This window comes from Sarcophilus harrisii, chromosome 6 (genome assembly GCF_902635505.1).
Source record: "Sarcophilus harrisii chromosome 6, mSarHar1.11, whole genome shotgun sequence".
Taxonomy (NCBI): Eukaryota; Metazoa; Chordata; class Mammalia; order Dasyuromorphia; family Dasyuridae; genus Sarcophilus; species Sarcophilus harrisii.
The window spans coordinates 169,584,662-169,609,613 of record NC_045431.1 but is presented as its reverse complement, the minus strand read 5'-3'; the positions used below and the strand labels follow the sequence as shown (position 1 = coordinate 169,609,613).

Below are 24,952 nucleotides of genomic sequence, written 5' to 3'. Positions count from 1 at the left end.
CAGTTGCTAGGGTCTTCCCCTGTATATGCTATGTATATATCATATATTATAAATATATGTATATGTGTTGTCTCCCCCATTAAATTGTAAGCTTCCTGAGGGTAGAGAAGATTTGACTTTTGTGTTTTTATCTCTGGTGCTTAGTATATTTCCTTTCACATAGTGAGCACTTAATAAATGGTTGCTGATTGATTGATTCTTCATTTGGTATTTTTTTGGCTCTCGCGCATGACTCCCAAGAGAGTTGGGGAAATGAGATTTTAAATCCCATTTCCTGCTTTGGCAGAGATTTTATACATTTCCATTTTCTTCCTTCCTGGCCAGTAATGGATTATGACTGGGGGGAAAAATGTCCAGCAAGATTATTTTACGCAACTAAGAATGTTTTACTTACTTGTTTCAGAAATGATGAAAATCTTTTCCTCATTTTTGAATGCAGATGTGTTATTTACATATGCACTAAATTTTAATTTTTTAAATTTAGCTCTTCAGGTGCCGGAAATGTAGCAGACCGTGTTTTGGCTCAGCTTTTAACAGAAATGGATGGGATTGAACAGCTCAAAGATGTGATTATTTTGGCAGCTACCAATCGCCCAGATAAGATTGACAAGGTAGGATACACTGTGATGCTGTGCATCTGCCCAGGACTCCCACAATCAGGGTTGGTCTTTTTTATCCAAATGATTTACTGATCACTTTTTCATTTAAGGATTGAAGAAGAGAAAGGGTCAGACATTGTGTGTTATTTAATATTTTTGAAAAAGCTTGATAACATGCCTTTGAGTTTCTCTTCTACATCTTTTTTATTTCAAATGAACTCTCATTTGTTGCGGCCATTTTCTTTTTTTTTTTTTCCTTTTGTTTCACTGCAACTTATTGTAATGCACTGACCCATATGTTCCCTAGGCTTTGTGCTTCATCTGATTTATTTATTTTAAAAGAAAGGGAAAATTGTGTAATAACCCTTAAGATCTGGATTCCAATGCTACATTTGACAATAAGTTAGGTGGTCCAATGGATAGAACTCTGGGCCTGGAGTCAGGAAAACCAGAATTCAATTGTAGGCCTCAAACTCTTACCATCTGGCTGACTCTGAACAAATCACATAATCTTTATCTGCCTCAGTTTCTCCATCTGTAAAATGGGAATAATAACAGTCCAGTTAATTATAGAGATCAAATGAGATAATAGTTGCACTTTGCAAATCATAAAGCGCTATGTCAGTGCTCACTAATATTATTATTAATATCATTATTATCACTATACTTTTTAGCCAGTTATGTGACCCTAGGCAGTTAACTTCCTTTTTATATACCTAAAGTAGCTCCGTGGTATTTATTACTAAATCATAGATCAATTTTAAACTGTGTTAGCAGAAACTTCTCCAGGTAGATACTCTCATTTTCCCAAGCAGTCTTTGTTGAGTATCTCTTCTTTTATATCTACAGAATATTAGCTTTTGGCCTTCCAAAGATATTAGTAGTAATAATGAGCAGGAGGATGAAGAGCATGGTGATGGTGATGACAGCTGGCACTTGAAATTTGCAATGCACTTTATTTGTTATCCCATTTGATCTTTGAATTAACCCTTTAAGGTATGTTCTATGATTATCCCCCTTTTACAGAGGGAAATGTATAAAATCTCTGCCAAAGCAGGAAATGGGATTTAAAATCTCATTTCCCCAACTCTCTTCAGAGTCATGCATGAAAGCCAAAAAAATACCAAATGAAGAATCAATCAATCAGCAACCATTTATTAAGTGCTCACTATGTGAGAGGGTTAAGTGGTTTGCCCAGGGTCATGCAGTTAGCAAGTACCTACAGCCGGATTCAGACACTGGTCTTCCTGTCTCCAAGTGTAGTGCTCTATTTATTGCAGCACCTTAACTGCTCCTGATAAAGGAGATTCTGAGGTTGGGTGGCACATAACTTAATCCCCTAGTGCTTTCTGCCCCAGGACTGCCCCTTCTGTCAGGGTGCTGGAAAAAGGGATTGCTCAACATCCAGGATTGCTGTCCAAAGACTGGCTGTTGGGTTTCACCATTATTGCTTTTCCTTCATTCCTTCACGTGTTTTCCTTCCTAGACTGAGACACATGGGATTACTTCCTTCACAGTGTAGCTTGCCTTAAGGCATTTGCTAGCTTGTATTGGATTTCACTTTTTGGAGCTTTGGGTCTTGATGATTTTTGTCTTCTTTTTTTTTTTTTTTTTTAAAGGAATGATATTTCATTTTAGAGGTGTCCAGAAGTTAGCACAGTGCTTTGGACTAGTAAGCCCTTATTAAATGCTTGTTGACTGACTTTTCCCAGTTGGCTGACTGTTTAGACATCAGTAAAGACTCTTCGGTGAATGTAGGTGTAAAACCTGTTCCTGCTTGGTCTGAAACAAGGAGGATATCATGGAAGAATGGGAACATTGGAAAGCTTGTCTTATGTTGGACAAATTGGGGATGTTTCCCCTGGACAAGCAAAGACTTCAAAAGTCCTGGTAGCTGCCTTAAATTAAGATTTCTGAGGCAAGTCAATCCAAACTTCACTATCAGTCAAGTCACTTTCATCCCTGTGCCCCTAATTAAGTTGTAACCATGTGGCATACTGGAGGGAGTTCTGGACTTGGGAGTCAGGAATCCTGGCTGAGAATGCTGCCATAGATACTCACTAGCTATGGGATTTGGGACGGGTCCTTTCTGTGCCTCAGCATTTTCATCTGTAGAATGAGGAGAGTGGACTGAGTAGTCTCAAAGATCTCTTCTTGGTCTGGATTTGTTATCCTAGGTCAGTTGACTCTAGCTCATAATTCCCCTGCCTTGTTCTTCTTGGCCCCACAGGGATGCTCTTGGAAAGAGAGGAGTCAGAGAGAAATAGTTTTGCTTTAAGAACAAATGCTCTTAATAATTAGAACTTCTCTAAAGTAGAATATATTGTCAGGGATGATGTTTAATTTCTTTTCATCAAAATTCTTCAAGGGGAAATCAGACAGCCCTATTTGAGTTTGTTATAGACAATTCTTGTTTGTAGACACTGGGCCCCTGATGACTTTCCCAACTCTGAGATGTTCTGAAAATGGTTCTGGGCCTGTGGAGATTGGCATCTTCCTTTATCAAGAGGTCTCTGGTCATTTTTCTTGCTCCAGATTACTCTCTGTTATTTCAGGATTTGTACTAATTCTACCTTGCTTGGATTCTCCAGAGCTAGTCTTTTTTTTTTTTTTAATGGAAGGATTGATCTTTATTCGTACTTTATTTTTCCAAATACATGCAAAGATAGTTTTCAACATTCATCTTTGCAAAACCTTACATTCCAAATCTTTCTCCCTCTTTCCTTCCTCCCCCGTCTCCAAGACAGCAAGCAATCCAATATAGTTTAAATATGTGCAATCCTTCTAAACATATTTGTCATATTGAATAAGAATAATCAGATCAAAGGGAAAAATACCATGAGAATGAAAAGGCAAACAAATAACAATAACAACAAAAAAGTGAAAATATGAGGCTTTGATCCACATTCAGTCTCCACAGCTCTCTCTGGATGCATTTGGCACTTTCCATTAGTCTATTGGAATTGCCCTAATCACGTCATTAAATTGAAAAGAGCCACGTCAATGACAGTTGATCATCACATGATCTTCTTGTTACTGTGCACATTGTCCTCTCAGTTCTAGCCACTTCATTTAGCATCAGTTCATGTAAGTTTTTCCAGGCTTTTCTGAAATCAGCTTCCCTAGAGCTAGTCTTATGGATTTGTGGTTGAATTCTTGAGCTGGAGTCAGGGAGAACTGAGTTCAAATTAGTGTCCTCATCCTTAAAATCAGTATATGTACCTGTTTTGTAAAGTTACTATAAGGTGATGTTTATAAAGGGAAAGTGATAACAACTGGAACTATGACTTTATTGGGAATGAGAACTCTTCCACCAAATGTAGTGACAACTTTTCTGAAACTGCTAGTCTTAGAGAATTGCCTTGAGAACTTAAACTTATGCTATTCACCCAAGGTTTTTATTTTACATATTTATTTATCTTCATATGTGGGCATGATCCTAGTTTTCTTTTCCTCTCCATATCACCAGTCACCAACATGGTGTCTTTGACACTATTAGAGGCTTATCAGATAAATATTTTCTGAATTTCTTTGAATCTACATAATTCCCAAGTCACTCTGACTTTGGGTCTGCTTAGAGCTGCTCCTGCTTTCCCACTCAGACTGGTGGATGAGATCTGAATGAAGAGTATCTGCCTCTACTTTTAGTTAGAATTGGATTTGCCAAGAATCGATGCCTTTTTTGTCCTTAGCTCTGGTTAGCAATCATACATAAGAGTCTTAGAAAATTTTTTCCTTTACACGAGGTATTTTGTTGTTTGCTCTTTTCCCCTTCCTGTGTCAAAACAATGTGGAGACTATTTGTTACTTAACAGCAGTCACACCAGAGCATCAGTGCAAGTAGACCAATGGCTACCTGCTTGTGGAAACAAAACTCCTTCAGAGACAATCCATTAATTAAACTTCCTGTTTCGAAACCAGTCAGCCCAGTTTTTGCCACCTGGTTTGACTGAGGAAATTGCAGAGGGGGCAGGGGAAGCAAAGAATTAAACATGAAAATGGAGACCAGCAGGATACAGTGGAAAGGGATACTTGCTGGCTTTTGGATCCTGTCTCTGACCCCTGCCTCTCTCACTGTTTGGGCAAATCCCTTCAGTTTTTTAAGCCTCAGTTTCCCTCTTTGTTCAAACGAAGGGGTTGTAGTTCGATTTCCAGCTCTAGGTTTATATAATCTCATGATTTCTTGACTTTGATGTCCTGGAAGGAATCTATTTTTACAGAGTCCAGTTTGGGCTCTAGTCTGGTCGGGAAGGTGAACTAAGAGGGCTTTCAATTTGTTTCTCCATTCATTCCTAGCTCTCCCCTTTCCCCCTCACCCTGCCAACACTCTGACACCTGGGAGATCATGAGCCTGAAAGCATGTGCCCAGCAAACATCCTGGGAATGAAAGGGCTTCCCTGCCTTGTCTGCCAGCTGCATTTCCATTTTGCTTAGCCAGAGGGGCCGATGGTCCTGGGTGACTATTCCGAGCCCTGAAATTGATACAGAGAGCTAAAGAATCAGATTGTTTTACCTCATGCTGGTCTCATTTTTGAATGTCAAACACATTGACTCTGATGGGAAACACAAGCCAAGGAGAGGGGAGTGATGGCTTGGGAGGCTGGGGGGAGGTGGTCCTGGGGGGCTTCGTAGGCCCCTTCCCCTTTGCCCCTCACATCCTGTCTTGAAGAAAAGTTGCATCCTCAAATGTCCTATTTGCATAAGAATGACAGGATGTGATCAGACAAATGAAGATTAATGCGATTATGTGATGTCAGAGCGACCCATTGTCTGAAGATTGATGACAGGCTGGATTTCTTCAGAATGGCATAAAGCAGGGTTTGGAGTTTATTGGGTCTTTGTTAAGGGTGGATGCCTATTGTAGCCATGTATATGGAGACGTGGCCACATGGAGCACCTCGGTGGATGGGGGGTAGGTTTGTTTTAGCCCTGCAAGAAAAGGAAGCCTAGGACCTTCTCTCTCCCTGCCCAGGTGTTTTTCCTATGAATAAAACCTTCCCCTCCACCATCCCCACACATCCCCACACATGGTTTTCTTCTTTGAGATGTGGTTTTAATTTTGATGTAGACACTGTCAAATTGACTGCTTTAAAGTCATTCAACTGTAAAACGCTAACACTATCCTATCCTTAGTCCGAAAACTCAGGCTTTGCCTTTGTGTAGTCTATTGAAAACCATTTCTAGGCATTTATGAGGAAGTAGAATGGAGCAATGGTTAAAGCCCTGATCTTGGAGTCAGGACTCTAACCTGTCTTGGACCCTTAACCAGTTAAGTAACTGAGCATATCATATAATACTCTTAGCCTCAGATACCTCTGATGTAAAATGGGAATTTCTTTCATAGAGTTATTGTGAGGATCAAATAAGATAGTATTTGTGTGGCACTTTTGAAACTATAAAGCACTGTTTGAATGTTAACTTTTGTTAGGAAACCATTATACATACATATATATATATATATATATGTATACATATACACACATATATCTGAAAGGGAATTAAATTTTGCCTTTCCAGTTTATGATATGTTTTGGATAGATTTGAGGCCATGGAGATTTGTTTTATTCAAATTAACTAATTTATTTTGCTATTATCATTTTTTTTTGTATGGCAATTGGTGTTAAGTGACTTGTCCCAGATCACACAGCTAGTAAATATTAAGTGTTTGAGGCTGGATTTTAACTCAGGTGTTCCTGATTCCAGGGCTGGTACTCTATCCACTGCACCATCTAGCTGCCCATGATTTGTTTATTTTTAGAAAAAAGAATGTTTTATGGATGACTATTTTATGTATCAAAGTTACATACTAGCTTCCCCTTCACTCCCACCCCACTTCACTTTCTACTATTTAGAGAGCTTTTTCTTGTAACAAAGAAGAACAGTTTAGCAAATGAACTGATAGAGAGCAGTGTCTGTCAACATATGCAATATTTTGCATCCATAGGCCCTCCATCTTCAAGGAAAGAGCAGAAATAGATATCCTCGTCTTTTTTTTTCCAAAGTAAAAATTGGTCATTATCAATCAATATTTATTAAGTATGTACCGTGTGACAGACATTTTACTTAGCAGTGGGAATACAAAAAGAGACAAAAGACATTTTCTGTCTTTTTTGTCTGGGACTTTACAATCTGGTTAGGGAGACAACATGCAAATAAATGTGTACAAACTACAGACAGGATAAACAGAAAGTTATGAACAGAGGGAAGGCAGTGGATTGAAGAGGGATTAGGGAAAAGCTTCCTGTACAAGGTGGGATTTTTGTTGGGACTTAGAAGAAGCCAGGGGAGTCTGTACAGTCAGAGGAGGGATGGTATTCCAGAGAAAATGCCCAGAGCCATGGTGGAGGTGAAACAGCCAAGAGGCCAGTGTCACTAAATTGAACAGTGTGTGTCAATGTGAGAGATAAGACTGGAAAGGTAGAAGGGTACTAGGTGATGAAGAACTTTGAAAGCCAAAGAATTTGGCATTTGATCCTGGAATTAATAGGGAGCTATGGGAATTTAGTGACTAGGAGATGATATGATGGGAACTGCACTTTAGGAAAATCACTTTGGTGGCTGAATGGAGGATGGATTGGATTGAGAAGAGACTTGAGGCAAGCAACACTCTTAGTAGGCAAGTAACACTCTTAGTCTACAGTATTCCAGTTGTGAAGGGATGAGATCCTGAATCAGGTTGTTAGAGGAAAGATTACGATTATCAATTTTTGTTTTAGTATTTGTTTATGTTCTTCATTACATATTTTTGTATGTATGTATATTTTGTGTGTATATATATATATATATATATATATATACATATATATATATATTTTTTCCCAGTCTTGCTTACTTAAGTCAACATTATTTAGTATAAGTTTTTATGAATCTCTGTGAACTCCCTATGTTTGTCATTTATTTTATGTCTATTATTATTTCATTATATTGATATACCACAGTGTGTTGAACCAGTGCTCCTTCAATAGGTGCCAACTTTGTTCATCATCTTTACACCCACAAAAAGTGCCACTGAATATTTGGGGAATCATGAGACTTTTCTTTCTGTCTTTGCCCTCCTTGCCATTCTGCAACAAATTAAAAAAAATTTTTTTTGTAAGAAAAATTAGGCCTTTGGGGAGAAATCAGATAATATGAATTGCTTGCCAGAGCCAGTTAACATCTGGTGCCATGGATACTGGAGTCCTGTTTGTACCCAGAAAATAGTATAAGTTTGCAATTTAAAGCAGTGCATAAAGGATGCATGAGAATAAAGAAAGAGCTCTCTCTGATGGTCACATTCAAAAACTTTCTTCACCAAAGCCATGGGTAAAGATAAGAGAATAGGAGAGTTCCTCACCAAGTTCAGCATCAATATGGTGAGCTCTGTGAGTGGGAGGTTATCAGGCTACCTAAGAAGGTGGGGGATTGATCCACACTGGAAAATCCAAGCAGGTTATAGCTTTCAGCCTGATCGGCATTAGGATCTGACCCAGGTGTAGCCCTGAACTTATGGGGAGACCCCTTTAAAAAATTGTATAAATGCTATGAAACTCCTAGTGCTTTTGAAAGCATTTCTCTAACATAGAGAGCAAATTTAATGAAGACACGGCCCCACTGTTGACAGAGATTTTACAGGCAACTATTACAGCAACTATTACAATATTCTCCTTGTGAGGTGATAAGGGCCTGGATCAGGGTGGTGACTGTGTTTAGAGAAAAGATTATGATTATATAGTATTCAATTTTTGCTTTACTACTTTCTTTTTTTAATAGCTTTTTATTTACAAATATATGCATAGGTAATTTTTCAGCATTGACAGCTGCAAATCCTTTTGTTCCAACTTTTTCCCTCCTTCCCCCCACCCCTTGCTCCAGATGGCAGGTTGATCAATACATGTTAAATAAAGTTAAATACAATATATGTATATATGTCCAAACAGTTATTTTGCTGTATAAAAAGAGTCGGACTTTGAAGTAGTGTATAATTAGCCTGTGAAGGAAATCAAAAATGCAGGCAGACAAAAATGGAGGGATTGGGAATTTTATTTAGTGGTTCATAGTCATCTCCCAGAGTTCTTTGGTTCAGTTCATTACTGCTCTATTGGAACTGATTTGGTTCATCTCATTGTTGAAGTGGGCCACGTCCATCAGAATTGATCATCATATAGTATTGTTGTTTAAGTAAATAATGATCTTCTGGTCCTGCTCATTTCATTTGCTTTACCACTTTCAAAGCTTTTCCCCTCCTAACTACTTGGAGAGATGGGCAGCCTGCATGGAAAATGCACTGATTTTGGAGTCTAAGAACCTGTATTCAAATTCTGCCTCTTCTGCTTACTACCTATGGCCTTTGCTGTCTTGGGCCTTTGTTTCCTCACCTGTAAAATAGTGGAAGTTGTGCTAGACAGCTTCCAGTTGTAAATAAATAGTTCTATTTTATTCCACAGCAGGAAAGAACTTCCCCAGTGCTAGTACCCTAATCCTAAGACCAGTCCCCTTCCCATTACAATTTCTCCAATATTTTAAAGCACATTTGCTTATCTTATATAGAGGTGAGATTGTATTACACACTCTGCAGGACTTGCAGTTTAAAACTGTCCTCCCTAGGCAAACCTCTCTTATTGCCTTGGGGCTGCTGTGCCAAGTCCACCAGAAATGTCTTAGAATGGAAGCTCTTTCTTGTTTCCCTAGGGCCTTGCCAACCTTCCCTATATCAGCTGGGCCTGTGCCTGTACCTATGTTTGTTTGGAAGCTCCCCACCTTGCAAAGGCTTCCTATGTCATCCTGTTTCTGACCCTTGGAGGTGGGGATCGCCATCAATGATGACCATATACAGTAGCACCAGATTCCCGGGGCCTCGAGGAAATTTGGGTGCTCCTAGGGCATTATTTGGGTAGGTAAGTGGCACAGGGGATAGAGCATCAGTGCTGGATTCAGCATACCCTGAGTTCAAATATGGCCTCAGACACTTAGTAGCTGTGTGATCCTGGGCAAGTCACTTAATTCTATCTGCCTCAGTTTCCCATCTGTAAAATGAGCTGGAGAAGGGAATGGCAAACCATTCCTAGTATCTGCCAAGAACACCCCACAAACTTCTAGGGTCACAGAGAGTTGGACATGACTGAATGACCACAGTGTGTCATCCATCCAGAGGCCTTATTTAGCAGGAACTAAATAAACCTTTTCTGGTTCCCTGTTTTTCTTTGGCCAATCCTTTGTTCTCCACCCTTCCACATCTCCTTTCTCTCCATGAAACACTGATACTTAAGTGGAAAAAAAAGGGCATCTCAGCCATGTACATCCAATCCAGGAAGCAGTCAGTGCCTACTACCTGCTAGGTGCTGGGCTAAGCCCTTGGGGTACAAATACCAAAGACATCAAGAAACTCACAATCTGGAGGGGACAGGAGGAAACATCAAAGGAGGTAGAAAAAGGGAGAGAGCAGGGAGCAATTATTCCAGTCAGAGCAGTAGAGGCAGAGTGAAATGTGCCAAGTCCTGTTTCTATAAAGGAAAGCATTGAGCAGTTTAGCATCCCACCCTTTAGTCCTCCAGTCAGAGGAGAGAGGAGGCTGAGCATCCGAGATATGTTGCTTCTGAGATGTCCAGAGGGACTCTTGGGGCTCCAGAGGCCACAGACATTTTTGGTGATGAGGGAAAGTCTCTTCCTCACATTTGGTAATATTTTAATTCAATTTTAGTTTTTAAAATATCCATTAAGTACTGGGCACAAATTATCCAAAGAAGAGTTATACAGAGTTATCCAAAGAAGAAACAACAGCTTTTGTCCACAAGAAATTTACTTCTACTGGGCAGAAATACTAGCTACCCAAGTCTGGAGTATGTACAAAATACACAGAAGATAATTCTGCAGGTGGGATAACTGTGACCACACAGAACATTGAGAAAGACCTCTTGGAGGAGGAGATTCTTGAAGAGAGTTAGAGGCAAAGATAAGAAGAGAAAAAACATTTAAGGCCTGTGCAAAGGCAAAGAAGTGGGAAAAAGAGATGGGCAGGAGAAAGTAGGCATTCTCTCTCTGATTGTCCCCAGTGCCTGGAAGGTTTTGCCTCCTGACCTCCTAAAGTCCAATTCAAACCGCTTCTTTTATTGGAAGCCTTCCCCCACCCCTTGTAATTCCAGTGCCTTCTCCTTGTTCATCATTTTCTATTTCTTCCATTGATAGCTTGCTCTGTGTATGTTTGTTTGCATATTCTTTCCTCTATTAGATTGTAAGCTCCTTAAAAGAGGTTATCTTTTAAAAAACATATATGTATATATTTCTTTTTTATATGTGTGTAGCACATAGTAGGTGCCTAATAAATGTTTATTGATTGGTTGCTATGAAATTTTGTGTATGAGGAAAAAGCCCATAGACTAGTTTGACTGGAGTATATGGTGTGCAAGGCAGTGTACGTATCTGTGAAGGGCAGAGGGACCTCTGTCATGAGATCTTATCCTTTTGAATTTCAAGAGTGCATCTTGGTAGAAAGAGTTTACTGATAGTGGGTTTCGTTGAGTGTGAGGGTGTATGTGGTACTAAATTGAGTGTATTCATGGAGAACATATTTTTTGAAGAATAGTCTCTGGACTCTGCTTCTTTGGCAAAGATAGATGGCATACAAGGTCACCACACTTTGCTTAGACTTAGGTCACCTCTGAACTCCCACCTAGTCCCAACTCTAGTCAGGAGGGACCCCAGAGTCATGCCTGATGAGGGTTGATGCTGAATTAAATGAGAAAAGCATCAGAAAAATCATCCCCTTCTGAGACTTCTTGGTCTCAGGCTCTTCAGTTAGTGAAAAGTACTTCCTTTAAAATAAACCAAGGGAGTTACCCATCCTTGGCAGGTGTACCTCTGACTTTGGTATCTAGTGATCAAACTGTCAGAAAAGGGGAAAAGCTGCAAGTTGGCCCCAAGATGGGAGGCAGTTCCTGGACAGAGCTGGAGAGCAGCTCCTTGCTTATTTTCATGTTCAATTTCTTTCTTTTGGATGTAAGGGAAAAAATCGGGAGGAAACTCATCAAATTATATTTTTTCCTTATTGCCCAGGGGGAAGGTAGGGCTGGAGTAGTCTGATACTTGTGAGTGTCATGGAGAGCCGACCTCTCTTGGGGAAAAAATCACTTTAAATGGCTGTAGAATCAGAAGGGAAGGTCCAACAGTACCTTTACTGTGATCTAGCAGTTCTGAATGTAACAATAATTTCATATGATCCCAGGGAGTATGGTCTTTGGTTCCAGTCCTAACACTGATACTAGTTCTGCTTCTGTGAACTTGGGGAGGTCGCCTTCACTGTTCTGCCCCTAGAGGCCTCATCTTTAAAATGAAGGGATAGACCACATGGCCACTGAGGTTCTTTTCACTTCAACACCCAAGATCTTGTGAGTTGTTGCTCATTTTCAGACAAATCATTTTGACTCAGGCAGAAAAAAAAAAAGACATAGTGAGAGAAATATGAATGAAGACAGAGAGAGATGAAGAGACAAACAGACAGAGAGGCACAGAGAGAGAGAGAAAGATAGAGAGCCAGATAGACAGAGACAAAGAAACAGAGAAGGCTGATTCAGAGAGAGAAAGAGACAGAGACAGAGAGAAACAGATACAAAGAGACACAGAGAGAAACAGACGCAAAGAGACACAGAGAGAAACAGACGCAAAGAGACACAGAGAGGTACACAGAGAGAGAGAGAGACAGAGAGAAACACACACACACAGAGAAACAGACAGAGACAAAGAGAAACAGACACACACAGACAGAGACAGAGAGAAACAAACACAAAGAGACACAGAGAGAAACAGACACAAAGAGACACAGAGAGGTACACAGAGAGAGAGAGAGACAGAGAGAAACACACACACACAGAGAAACAGACAGAGACAAAGAGAAACAGACACACACAGAGACAGAGACAGAGAGATACAAAGAGACACAGAGAGAAACAGACACAAAGAGACACAGAGAGAAACAGACACAAAGAGACAGAGAGGTACACACACAGAGAGAGAAAGATAGAGAGACAGATAGAGACAAAGAACCAGAAAAGGCTGATTCAGAGAGAGAAAGAGATAGAGACAGAGAGAAACAGACACAAAGAGACAGAGACAGAGACAAAGAAAAACAGACACACAGAGAGAGACAGAGACAGAGAGAAACAGACACAGAGGCCGAGTCACACAGACAGAGAGACACAGAGAGACAAAGACAGATAGACAGACAGAGGGAGCGGAGGATGAACAGAAAGGGAAGGAGAGACAGATGTATTTATTGAGAGAGATGGACAGAGACAGAATGATGGAGTGGGGAGATGGGAGAGACTAACACAGAGACCCTTCTGCACTTCTGCATTGTTAGTGTTTTGGGGATCTAAACTGAAGGACAAACTTTCCACTCACCTAAGTGATGTTGTCGCTGCTTTTGGGGGAACTGGATTGAGGGGTTTTCAGAAAGCAAAAGGAGAAAATGAATCAAAATGTCAAGTCTGTTGAGCCTTCTGTCTCTCTTGTGCTGGGCACCTTCCTGGGCACTTGCGGCTACCCAGAGAAAATGGCCTTCTGCTCTTGTAGTTATACAGAGAGATAGCTTCAGTACAGCCAGTTCCTTCTTCTCAGCCCAGGGCATTCCTGACAAGAAAAGTCAAACTGGCACTAGGGTGTCCAGTTGTCTCCCCTGCTCCCTTCCCCATCCTTCCCATTAAAAAGAAGGAGGTTGCCACCATTGTTCCATCTCACCATGAGGTGGCAGCCATGCACCTGCAATGTGGGTTACATTTAATATTCCTCCACTATCAAAGACTGGGTAGAAATTGAAGAGACCTGGTTAAATCAGTGAGAAACGCCACGTCTCTCTCCAGCGAATGGATCAGTTGTATGACAGCAGAGCCGGACGGAGGCCACCTGTATACCATCCATTCCTGACTTCCTGCCTCGTGGTTTCCTGGGTACAGAGCTCAGAGTGACCACAGAGATGGCCTGGTCTAGACAGATCACAGATAAGAGTGTAGGAAGCAGGAAGAACCCAGTTCGTATCCCATCCCAGACCCTTATTATCTCTGTGGCTTTGGGCTAGTTATATGAGACTCTTTTGGCCTTGGTTTTCTCATCTGTAAAATGGGTTCGATGACCTTAGCAATCCCTTGTAGCTCTAAATCTGTGGTCATTTTACAAACAAGGAAGTAAAGTAAAGAAAATTGACAGAGACACATTGGTAGTAACAGAAAAATCCAATTCCAGCTGTTTTCCCACTGCACCAGGATTCACAGAATCACAAATGACAGGAAAACCCAGAGACACTTATCTGAGCAAGAATCCACACTTGAATGAATGGGTGAAGGAATGTTGACTTTTGTTTCCCTGGAGATTTCCAACTTCTTGGAGAAGTTTTATTTATCTGTTTTCCTACTTTATTTACTTGTGGGTGATCAGAGTTAATTCTAAGTGACTTGCCCAGGATCACACAGCTAGTAAGTGTTTGAGGTCAGATTTTAATTCATGACCTCCTGGCTTCCAGGCCAGGATTCTATCCACTCACCTACCAGCTGCGTCTTGGTGATTGTTTTAGAGAGGAGTCTGGGTCAGATAGATAGTGATTCATCTAGATTGCCTCTGAGGTCCCTTGCAGCTCTGAGGTTTTATGTGTAATTCTGTGATCCTCTGCTAATCATGAGCAACATATTAATGACCCCAGTCATCTAGAGGTCTCAGGAAGTAGCAAGCTAGACATAGAATGAAGAAGATCTAAATTCAAATATGTTCGGTTACTTTTACCAACTCCATGTAACTCTGGGCAAAGTGGCTTTATTCTTCTCAGACTGTTTCCTCATCTGTAAAATGGGGGCAGTTATAGCACTTATTTCACAAGGTTATTATATGGAGAGACCCCAACCTGCTTCGTTGTGAAGATAAAATGAGATTTTCCTAAAGCACTTTGTAGAACTTAAACTAATGTATAAATGCTAGCTATTTTGATAATGCTAGTTATAATTTTCATATAGAATTTTACAGTCATCAAACTTGATGGGTCCTTAAATTCCATAGTTAATTAGAAGCTTAGCTTGACCACTGGGCTTTTTAGATGATTTAATTTCCATGCATTCATTAAATAAGAATTTAATAATAGGTATAATTATTAAGAAGCCTTTTTTTCTTTTCTTTTTTTTAAAATTTGTTAGTTCCAGATTTTTTTTCTCCCTCCAATCATTCCCTGACTTATGGAGAAAACAAAAAATATGATACTCATACATTAGAAGTCATGCAAAATGTGTTTCCACATAAATAAGGCAACCAAACAATCAATACATATTTATTAAACCCCTATTATGTGCTGGCACTATGTTAAAGGGGATTAGCCAGGTTTGGTGGGAGGAAGGTTTTTTCAAAGAAGTTATTTTAATAGTTGATTATAGAATAATAGAACTAGAGTTGAAAGGGTCTTTAGAGGCTATTGATTCCAACTCTCTTATGTTACAGATAGAAAAACTAAGGCACAGAGACGATTTTTTTTTCCCAAGTGAATTGTTCTCGGTAACATACTAGTAAGTTTTTAAAGCAAAATTTGAACTCGGATCTTCTGCTAATACCAAGCATAATATTAATTTCCTTTCATTCAGAAAATCTTAGCATTTTAAAGTGGGCAAGATCTTAGATACCATACTTAGTTTGAAAATTGACTGCTAAAAAATCAACTAACATTTTTTCAAATAAATTTTTATTGCTATCTTTAACTTTTTTGTATCACCTCAGTCTCCCCCAATCTAGCTTTCTAGATTGTTTTGTTTTCATTTATTCATTAAACAAGCATTTATTAAACACCTACATAATGCAAGTAAAATGCCCCGACACAAGGTCTTTTTTCTGATACATTTTTTATCAGGATTTCCTCTTTGGCCCTCATTCTAGCCAGTTGTTATCACGCAAAGGCACTGATGTTTCTGATCTACATTCTGTGACCCTGTCCTGCCCCATTTCCATCCTCCATGCATCGGTGACTATGTTTCGAGGTTAGGCGACTATACAGCCTATGTAATTTGCAGAGTTTGTTAAAGAGAGAGAGAGAGAGCAATGACGACAGCCAAGTTTCCATGGGTTGATATTTTACATCTACATTTCTGGCCTAAAGAATCTTTTACTCAGACAGTGAGAAAAGCCAAATGGTGTTTCCTAAGCAGCTGGCTCGAACTTCACGTACAAGACAGAGATATGAGAAAAACAAGGGTCCAAACAGCACTCTGACACATTTACTCCTGGTAAGAATAATCATAATAGCTAGTGTATAAATACTTATATGATATATGTATATTTTACACATGCACACATTTATTTTATATGTGGGCATATAAATATTATATATATATAGTGGGTATATGTTTATATTAATATATATGATATAGGTGTGCATGCATAGATTTTTATGTCTATATTATATGTATATATGTATACATATATTATATATATATATATATATATTATAATAACATGAATCAAGTGCCATTATCACCTCTATTTTGCAGATGAGGGAAGAGCCTGAGAAACATTAAATAGCTTGCTCAGGCTCACACAGATTGTAAATTATCTGAGGCAGATCTGAACTCAAGGCTTTCTGGCTGCCAAGTTCAGCACAATTCACTGTGCGCCTCCTTTTGAAGACTGTTTCCTGGCCACAGTTTGCAGAAAGTCTCATTAGAAGTCAGAGCAGTGTATAAAGCAACTGTACATCTGGATTTCTATAAAATGTGTCCTTTAAGTAAGTATTCGAAGAACTAACAGGCAGTTGGTGAAAGGGGAGGAGGAAAGATAGGGTGGGGAAAGGGGATAGAAAGAAAAAAAAAGAAAGAAGAGGAATGGAGAGAAAAAGAGAGAAACAGAGAGAGGAGAGGGAGAGACACTGGATTTGTAGATTGAGGAATCATCTGCATGGAGGTAACAAATGAACCCGTGACAGGTGGTAAGGTCATCAAACAAAGGGACTCTGGTAGAAGAATTTTGACTGACATTTGTGTCATACACCCTTTTGTTAGAGACTGGAGAATTCCATCTCTGAATAATATTTTTTTAAATAATTGAAAGAAATACAGGATTTTGAAAGTTTAAGGAAAGTAATCAATATAAGTATCTTGCTCAAAGATATGTATCTGGAAAGTATGTTTAGGATTGGAAGTCTGATCTCTCCTGATCCCAAGGGAATTGGGATAATTTTAGGGGCCTATTTGGATCATTGAAAAGGGGGAATTAATTGATTATTCCTCTAAATAAGTGATTTTTGTGATCAACTATGTGCTATCCTCAGGGAGGCAAGAAACACAAACATAGAAGTCAGCCTAACTAGATTTGTTCAGGAATTATTTTAGCCAGTAGAAACTCAGGGAAGTTGGGAAGCTCCTCGAGCTTGGTCCCCATTAGCTATCTGGGAAGTACCGAACCCATGTGGTTACAAATGGTGCTCTTCTTAGATGACTTAGAGCCTCAGAGAGGACATGACAGCACTTTAACTGGGGAGCCATCACTAAGGAGGGTTTGTGAGTTTGCTTTTGTAATCTCTAACATAGGACATCATGTTTTAGATTTTATAGTTCCCAGGCATTATAGGTCCTGGATTAGCCAGGGTATATAACAGGCCCATCTTTCTTTCTTACTTCCACCCAGGTTGCAGAAATCTGCTACATGTGGAAACCAGGGTGCTACATACAAACTCTGCTTATTTGAGCTTAATTTTGAGATTCAAGCATTATGGTAAATTAGAGAGAGATCATTTCACCAGTTTAGAGGCATAAGGCAAAGTAGTGAAGTTGCCTAGATCTATCAGGACAATAAACAATTAGAATGTATGAACTCTGAACAGAGCTCTCTACTGTGTTATCTCTATATAACCTTGACTACTGCCAAGGGGATTGGCCTTGAGATATATTCCTTTGACAATACAATAGGGTCTTTGGTTTATGGAGTTAGAGTTTTCCCTTGGGATTTTTTTATCTGAATACTAGCCTAGAGATTCTAGGAGAGCCAAAACCTCAGCATCTTAATATGGAGACAAGACCTCAGCTTTTGCATGCATAGACAGAACAGTCTGCAGTAAGCAATATCCATTTATTAATGTTCCCTGAAATAGGATGGCACTTAGAGTTCCAAAAGCACTAAATAACAAATACATCAATGTACATGTAAGAGCTGTTTGCAGAGTTCTGATGAATTCTTCTTGGGGTAGAAGTTGCCTAAACTCTCACTGGAAATTATGGGGCTTAGGGTTTTTTTTCCTCCTCTGTTCATAGATTGGGAGGTGGTTGATGGAACTATCTCTCACTTTGGAAAGCAGGGCAAGATTACACTTGCAGGCTTTGAATGAGTGTCTGTGATGGGAGTCAAGAGGAGATGCAGAGGGGTGAATGACAGAAGTAGATTGTACCAGGGAAATGCCTTTCATTTCCCCTTCCCTTCCCCCTTCTCCCTTTCCCCCCTCTCTTCCTTTTCCCCCCTTTTCCCATTCCATCCCTTTTTCTTTCCTTCCTTCATTCTTTTTTCTTCCCTCCCTCCCTCCCTTTTTGCACTCCCTTCTTTCCTTCTCTCCCTTTCCTCTTCCCTTCCTCCCTCTCTTCTTCTCCTATCTTCTTTCTTCCTTTTCTCTCTCTTTCTCCCTCCTCTCTCCTCCCTTCCATGCAGAGAGGGCATTCCACATGGAACCCCATGCACTTGAAACATTGACTGAGAGAGAATCCCAAAGAAATGGCACTATGGAGAGAAAGCTGCTATAATTCAGTGCATTTTTGGTAGATTAATATAAACAAATAACCATTGTGTAGAGGGTTGTGTAGAGGGAGAAAGCTCCCATGGGACCCTAAATCCCTGCAGGGAATCCCGTCTCTCAGTTGAAATTCTCTTTTTCACTGAATTCTGGCACTGTCACAACCAGGAGCAAGCCACCAGGCCATGGGATCAGTGTTTAATAGGTGCAAGGTGCCCTGTGTCCTGTCAGTGTGCTGTGGCAGCCCAAGGAGCTCCAAGATTCATTCTGTGACAGAGCTGCCCACGCTTTCCCTCCACCTCAGACGTTAGTAAGACGAGGAATGACAGCAGCAGCTCTCACTTGTGAAAACAGTACCTCATGAAGAGCATCCCCATTGAGCTTTATAACCATCCAGAGAAGCAGGCGCTCTGTCCCTGTTCTACAGAGTAAGAAACTCAGGTTCGAGAGGCATAGAGCATCAGAGATCTTTTTAGTAGAATGGACCCTAGTAATCTAACCCGCCATTTTTTCTTTAAACAGAAAAGGGATCTGATTCCTTGAGAAGATGTTACATGAGTTATATAGAATCATACAGCTAGTGCATGTTGGAGGCAGGATCCAAAACTCAGAACTTCCAGGCTCTAAGCAGTAGTCATGGGCAGTATATAAGCAGAAGTTTTAAAAGGCCAACACCCCAATAATGATTTTATTTTATTTTTTGCTGAGGCAGTTGGGGTTAAGTGACTTGCCCAGGGTCACAGAGTTAGAAAATGTTAAGTGTCTGAGATCAGATTTGAACTCAGGTCCTTCTGATTTCAGGGCTGGTGCTTTATCCATTTGTGCCATCAAGCTGCTCCCTGATAATGATTTTAGCACAGAAATCCTGGGCTTCAAAATTTTCCTCTGAATACCTAGCTGCACTTTATGCATTATGCAGATCCTAGATACTTCATATTTCAGAGAACAGTAACAAGCATTTACAGATGAGGAAACTGAGGCACGAACATTAAATAAAGTCTGTTCTTGACATCAGCTGAGCACACGATAACAATAGCCAGTAGTCATATAATGCTTTTAGGTTTAGTTGTTTGGTTGTCTCAGTGGTGTCCAACTCTGTGACCCCATTTGGGGTTTTCTTGGCAAAGATACGGGAGTGTTTTTATCATTTCTTTCTCCAGTTTATTTTACAAATGAGGAAACTGAGGCAGATAGGGGGAAGTGACCTACCTAACGTTTCTCAGTTAATAATAAGTGTTTGAGGCCATATTTGAACTCAGGAAGATTGACTTTCTGACTTCAGGCCCAGTGCACTTCCCATTACACCTAAGCCCATAGTTCCAGGTTCCATACTTTCTTCAAGGTGTGTTTTGAACATATTCAATATTACTGACTGCCCTGATTAGTTTTATTGCAAGATACTGCAAGTATTTGGGGAAAATAGAGGTCAGAAATATTCTTTTTTTTTTGAAAGTTTATCTTATTTTTTTAATACACATTGCTTTAGTAATTTATGTTGAGAGAGAAAAAAGAAAAAACATGGGAGAGAAAAAAAACAGAAAAACAGAAAAAAGAGGTGAACATTGCATGTGGTGATTTACATTCAATCTCCATAGTTCTTTTTCTGGATGTAGATGGCATTTTCTGTCCAAAGTCTATTAGGATTGCTTTGGATTTACATTAAGAAAAACCAAATCTTTCATAGTTGTTCATTACACATTTTTGTTGTTACTGTGTACAATGTATTCCTGATTCTCTTTGTTTTGCTCAGCATCAGTTCATATGAATCTTTCCAGGCCTTTCTATAATCAACTTGTGTTTCCCTGTAATATGAAGTCACTATATTGTTCCTAGGGTTTTTTTTGGAAACCATTTCCTTCCTTTACTGTCTCCATCAACTCTGAAATTGGAGACTAAAGCTGTTCTTTGTCTTGTAAACAAACACACAAACAAAGCTGTCCACATCCCACTGAAATGTCAACATGGCTATCCAGAAGGAAGAATTCCCAGATTCCGGATTAGGATAGAGATAAGATGTTTTCATGAGTTCTTGAGGGAAGCTGGAGGATCTCTCTTCCTAGCAGAAGACACAACTCTGTTCCATGTAACTAATTTTCCCCATTTTCTTCCAATTAGTTGATCATCTCACTGTTCTGTCTTTGGTCCAGATCCAAAGCTCTGGGGGCTGTGTCTAAAATGCAAAATGTTCTTTAGTATATTACTTTAAAAAAAAGTCTTTTGTTGATGCCATTTGCCCTTGTTATTTCTGGAAAAAGACTGTCCCTATTCATATCCTCTTACAACTTCTATCCAGAATGCGCTTTCTTTGTAAGGATAATAATAATAATAATAATAATAATAATAATAATAGAAAAATGTTAACTCTATGACTTCATATGACAGGATATAACAGTCTGCTCTAGGAGACCTCAACTTCTCTAGGATCACAACTGATTTTGAGGGCTTCTTTTTGGTGATTTAAAAAAATTGATATTATTATAGTCAGTTACATTGTTCTTTTGGTTCAAGTTATTTCATTCTGCATTGGTTCATATCAATCTTCCCAATGTCTCTGAATTGCCTTTTCTTTTCTTATGGTACAGTAATAGTCACTTATAATCACTTACTATATAGGTGTTTTTGTAAAACCCTTCTGCTCTTGGTAGGCCATGACTATTGTAAAGTGCTTAGCACAGTGGCTGGCACATAACAAGCTATATATTAGATTTTATTAAATAATAATAGATAATATGACACATTATACAATAATACATTCTATTTTATATTATATATGATGCTATATAATAATGCTTATTCATTAATTCAATGTGTTTGTGTGTGTGACCATAGATTAATAATAACACAAGAGTCACAGCATAGTAAAGAAGAAAATAACTTTTGCAATCAGGACAAACCTAGATTTAGATCCCGTCTCCCTAGCTATGTGAACACAGTAAAAATGAGGAAAGGGATCCCCAAAGTATTTATTTCATCATGTGATTTTAAAAATCAAATTAGAAAAGGTCTATAAGGTGCTTTATAGGCATTGAAAATAATATTACAATTATCCCTTCCACGTGATAATTGTGGTTTTGATGTATTGCAAGTCAGCATGAGAAATTTAAATGGGCATCTTTGGCAAGTTTTGTGGATGCTGCAAATGACATGTGAAAGCTAGCAGATGACACAGAAAAAGTTTAGAAACTCAAAAGTGCATAAAATATAGCATATTATATAATTATCAACATATTTTAGCGTTTAATACTATAATGATTCAGACTTCTTCTCTGATAGGAAGGGGGGGCCAAAAATTTTTACATGGATTTTCCAGATTGCTGGGGACTATGCCCCACCCTCACAATGTAGAAGGAATAACTGTATTCTCATTTACCAGATATGGAAACTGAGGCTTCAAGAAGAAAGGCCATTGACACTCACACAACTATTGATGGTCAAAGCTGAGATTCAGAACTGTAGCTCCTGGGTTCCAGCCCAGTTTTCTTTTTACTATATAAGTACTGTAGTGCACTGAATCTCCAAGTGAAATCCACAGAACCCTGAAGCTCCCCAAAATCCTGAAAAGGTACCCACAAGGTCAAAACTGTTTGCATAATAATACTAGGTTGTTTTCATTTCTAATAGGGTAAATATCAGTAGATAGAATCTACTAAACAAAAGCTTTTTTTGGGGGGGTCCTCAATAATTTTTAAGAGCATAAAGAGGATCCTGAAACCAAAAACATTGAGAATTGTTGCTATCAGACAGTTTTGTTATGGATGGTGTAGTTTGTTCCAGATGTCTTCATGTACCCATGACCTACAAGGGTTATTATCGCTCTTGTTTACACATGCTGATAGCAACACCTTCAGGACCATCATCTTTGATTACAGAAGGGAAATGGTCCTTGATTATAATTATACTTAGATTTGTTTAGGACTGATTTGGAAAAAACATGAAGCCTGAAGACAGATGGAGCCATCTCTTGGGGCCAGGCAGATGGATACATTCTAGGCTGAGGAAGGTTATATCAAGTGTTTTCCAAGTACATTTACAAACATTAATCTAACTATCATTCTTTTTTGGAATAGTTAGCAAAACCAATTTAAGAAGGAAATTGAGACCATCTGGCAAGAAATCCCTAATGTACCTCCATCTTCACCAAGATGTAGCACTCTTTCTAAATCTATCCTATAATTCTTTTTCTAGAGAAAGGGTTTTCCTCTTCCTCTCTTAAAGATAGGCTTTTTTCTGGTCCTCAGCCCTCACCTTTTCACTGGTACCTTGTCTTTCCCCTAGTTTCCACTCTGTGGGTTCCTACCTTGCCACCATGTTGAGTTCCCCTAATCGGAATACTAGATAGAGTAAAGTGCCTTCCACTTTTTCCAATTTTTCTAATTCCATTTCTTGACAGAATTAATTAAAGAAGTGGTCCATACTAAAGGTGTCAAACTTGGTGCCATCTCCCAATTGAGAAATATTTAACAAAATAAACAAAACCACAATACAATATAATGTTAATTTTGGGTTTTATAAGTTAAGATGCAGAGCAAGGATCCATTTCTATTTGGGTTTTAAGGGCTTATACTTTCTCCTTCTATTTCCCTAATTCCCTTCATTTGGACTTCTATCACTCTCCTGAGTCCAAAACCTTGAAGGTCAGCAAGAATCATCTCCCAAAATCCATTGCTTTCTCCTCTGTGACTTTCCTTGGCCTCCCTGCAGCCTGTAATATTGGACCAGTTCCTCCTTGAAATTCTGGCCTGCTTTTTTTTCCCATGATCCTCCCATTCCTAATTTTTCATTTCTGAAAAACAAACAACTAAACTTCTATGTTCTTGTCATTGTGTTAGATGTTACAGATACAAACTCAATAACAAAACTGTACCTGTCCTCAAATAGCTAATATTTTATTGTGGGATAATAACAGCCAGCTTTCATATGGCAAGATTTGCAAGTGCTTTTAACTCTTACCACAACCCTTGGAAATAAATTGCTATTATTATACCCATTTTCCAGATAATGAAATTGAATATAAAATAGATTAAGTGACTTTTCCAGAATCACAAAGCTATAATTATTTGAGGCAGGATTCAAACATGGATTTTTCTGACTTTAACTGTACTGTGGCCAATTGCCCTTCCTTGTCCTTGGATTGTTCATTTTTATCTGCTTAATTAAAAGATTGTAAGCTTCTTGAGGCCATCAGTCATATATTCAGTGTTTCAAGTATTGTAGGATACTTAGCCTTCCATGACCTCAAAGAGCTCAGTAAATGCCCACTTACCAGGGCATAGAGATGAAGTGTTTGAGTTTCTGATCTCCCTGGAAAGGCTTCCATTGAGGAGGCTCACCTGGATTGTCCATTTCAGAATGAAAACTTTAGAAATCTCACAGGGCTGTGAGAGATGGGCTGTGGCCAGCAGTGTTTGGGAGAACCAGTGTGGATTGGCTTTGACCATTATACATATTTTGGAGTTTCAGGGGCAGTTAGCCACACTTTCATCTTGTTTCTTTTTAGGAAGCCTCCCAACTTTACATAGGAGGGAGCAGTTGGCTATTCCATAGTCAACTGATGAGCTTATCAAGTCAGGGAAAAGAGTTTGGGAAGTTCTTCCTCTGCCTTAAGTTTTTATTTCTTTTGTTAACTTTTGATTTAATTTATTAATTTTTAAAATTGTGGTTCATTTTCTGGAATATGAAGTATGCTGGACATTCTTTTCCCCAATTTTTATTTTTGATGGGAGAGATTGAGGTTTGGTCTTGAGATCATCAGTGCAAGATCTTCCTATGTGCAAATACCTACCAGCACAGATCAGTGAGTCATCATTAATAGTTTTGATCTTAACCAAAAGCATTATATGTCCAGTGATTATGATCACATGGTTCAGGCAAAGGTTAAGCCCACTTTCCCTGACCCAAGAACTTGTCCTTTATCTATTACACCTACTCTTTGTTGTTGTTCAGTCATTTCTGTTGCATCCAACTCTGTGACCCAATTTTGGAGTTTTCTTGGCAAAGATACTGGAGTGGTTGCCATTTCCTTCTCCAGCTCATTTTACAGTTGAGGAAACTGAAGCAAACGGGATTAAGTGACTGGCTCAGGGTCACATGACTAGTAAGTGTCTGAGGCCAGATTTGAACTCACAGAGATAACTTATCTTCTTGATTCCACATCTGGCACTCTGCCTACTGGACCACTGATACCTCCTCTACCTTTCACTTTATCGTTCTCTGGGTTTGTCCTTCTCTAGACTTGCTCATTTGGGAAGCTCTGGAAAAAGCTCTGGTCTTGGAGTCAGAGACCTGAGTTTCTATCTCTTCTACTTGCTGCCTTTTTGATTGGAGGCAACTGACTTGTTCCTCCAGTTTCGGTTTCCTCATCTGCAAAATGAAGGGGTCAGACTGTATGATTTCTGAGGCTTCTTTGTGCTCTTAAACCATGGAATCATTCCTATGACAGCTAGTGTATAGGACTCTGGAGTAAGGGTATAGGACTCTGGATTTGTAGTTGGAAAGATCTGAGTTCAGATTCTTATTGAGGATCAAATTCAGACACTGCCTAGCTGTGTGACCTTGGGCAAGTAACTTGACCTGTGCTTTAATTGTGAGGATCAAAAGAGAAATTTGTAAAGTCCTTTGCAAACCTTTTATCAGTGTTAGC

At 39.2% G+C, this 24,952-nt stretch overlaps 1 protein-coding gene across 2 annotated transcripts in view; it reads left to right on the top strand.

The window, feature by feature from the left end:
* SPATA5 (spermatogenesis associated 5) overlaps positions 1–24,952 on the top strand; it is a 244,693-nt gene that overhangs the window by 70,055 nt on the left and 149,686 nt on the right. For both annotated transcript variants that reach the window (XM_031941363.1, XM_031941362.1), the window contains exon 14: positions 485–611. In XM_031941363.1, the coding sequence (XP_031797223.1) occupies positions 485–611 (127 nt within the window). The remainder of the gene's footprint in view (positions 1–484; positions 612–24,952) is intronic.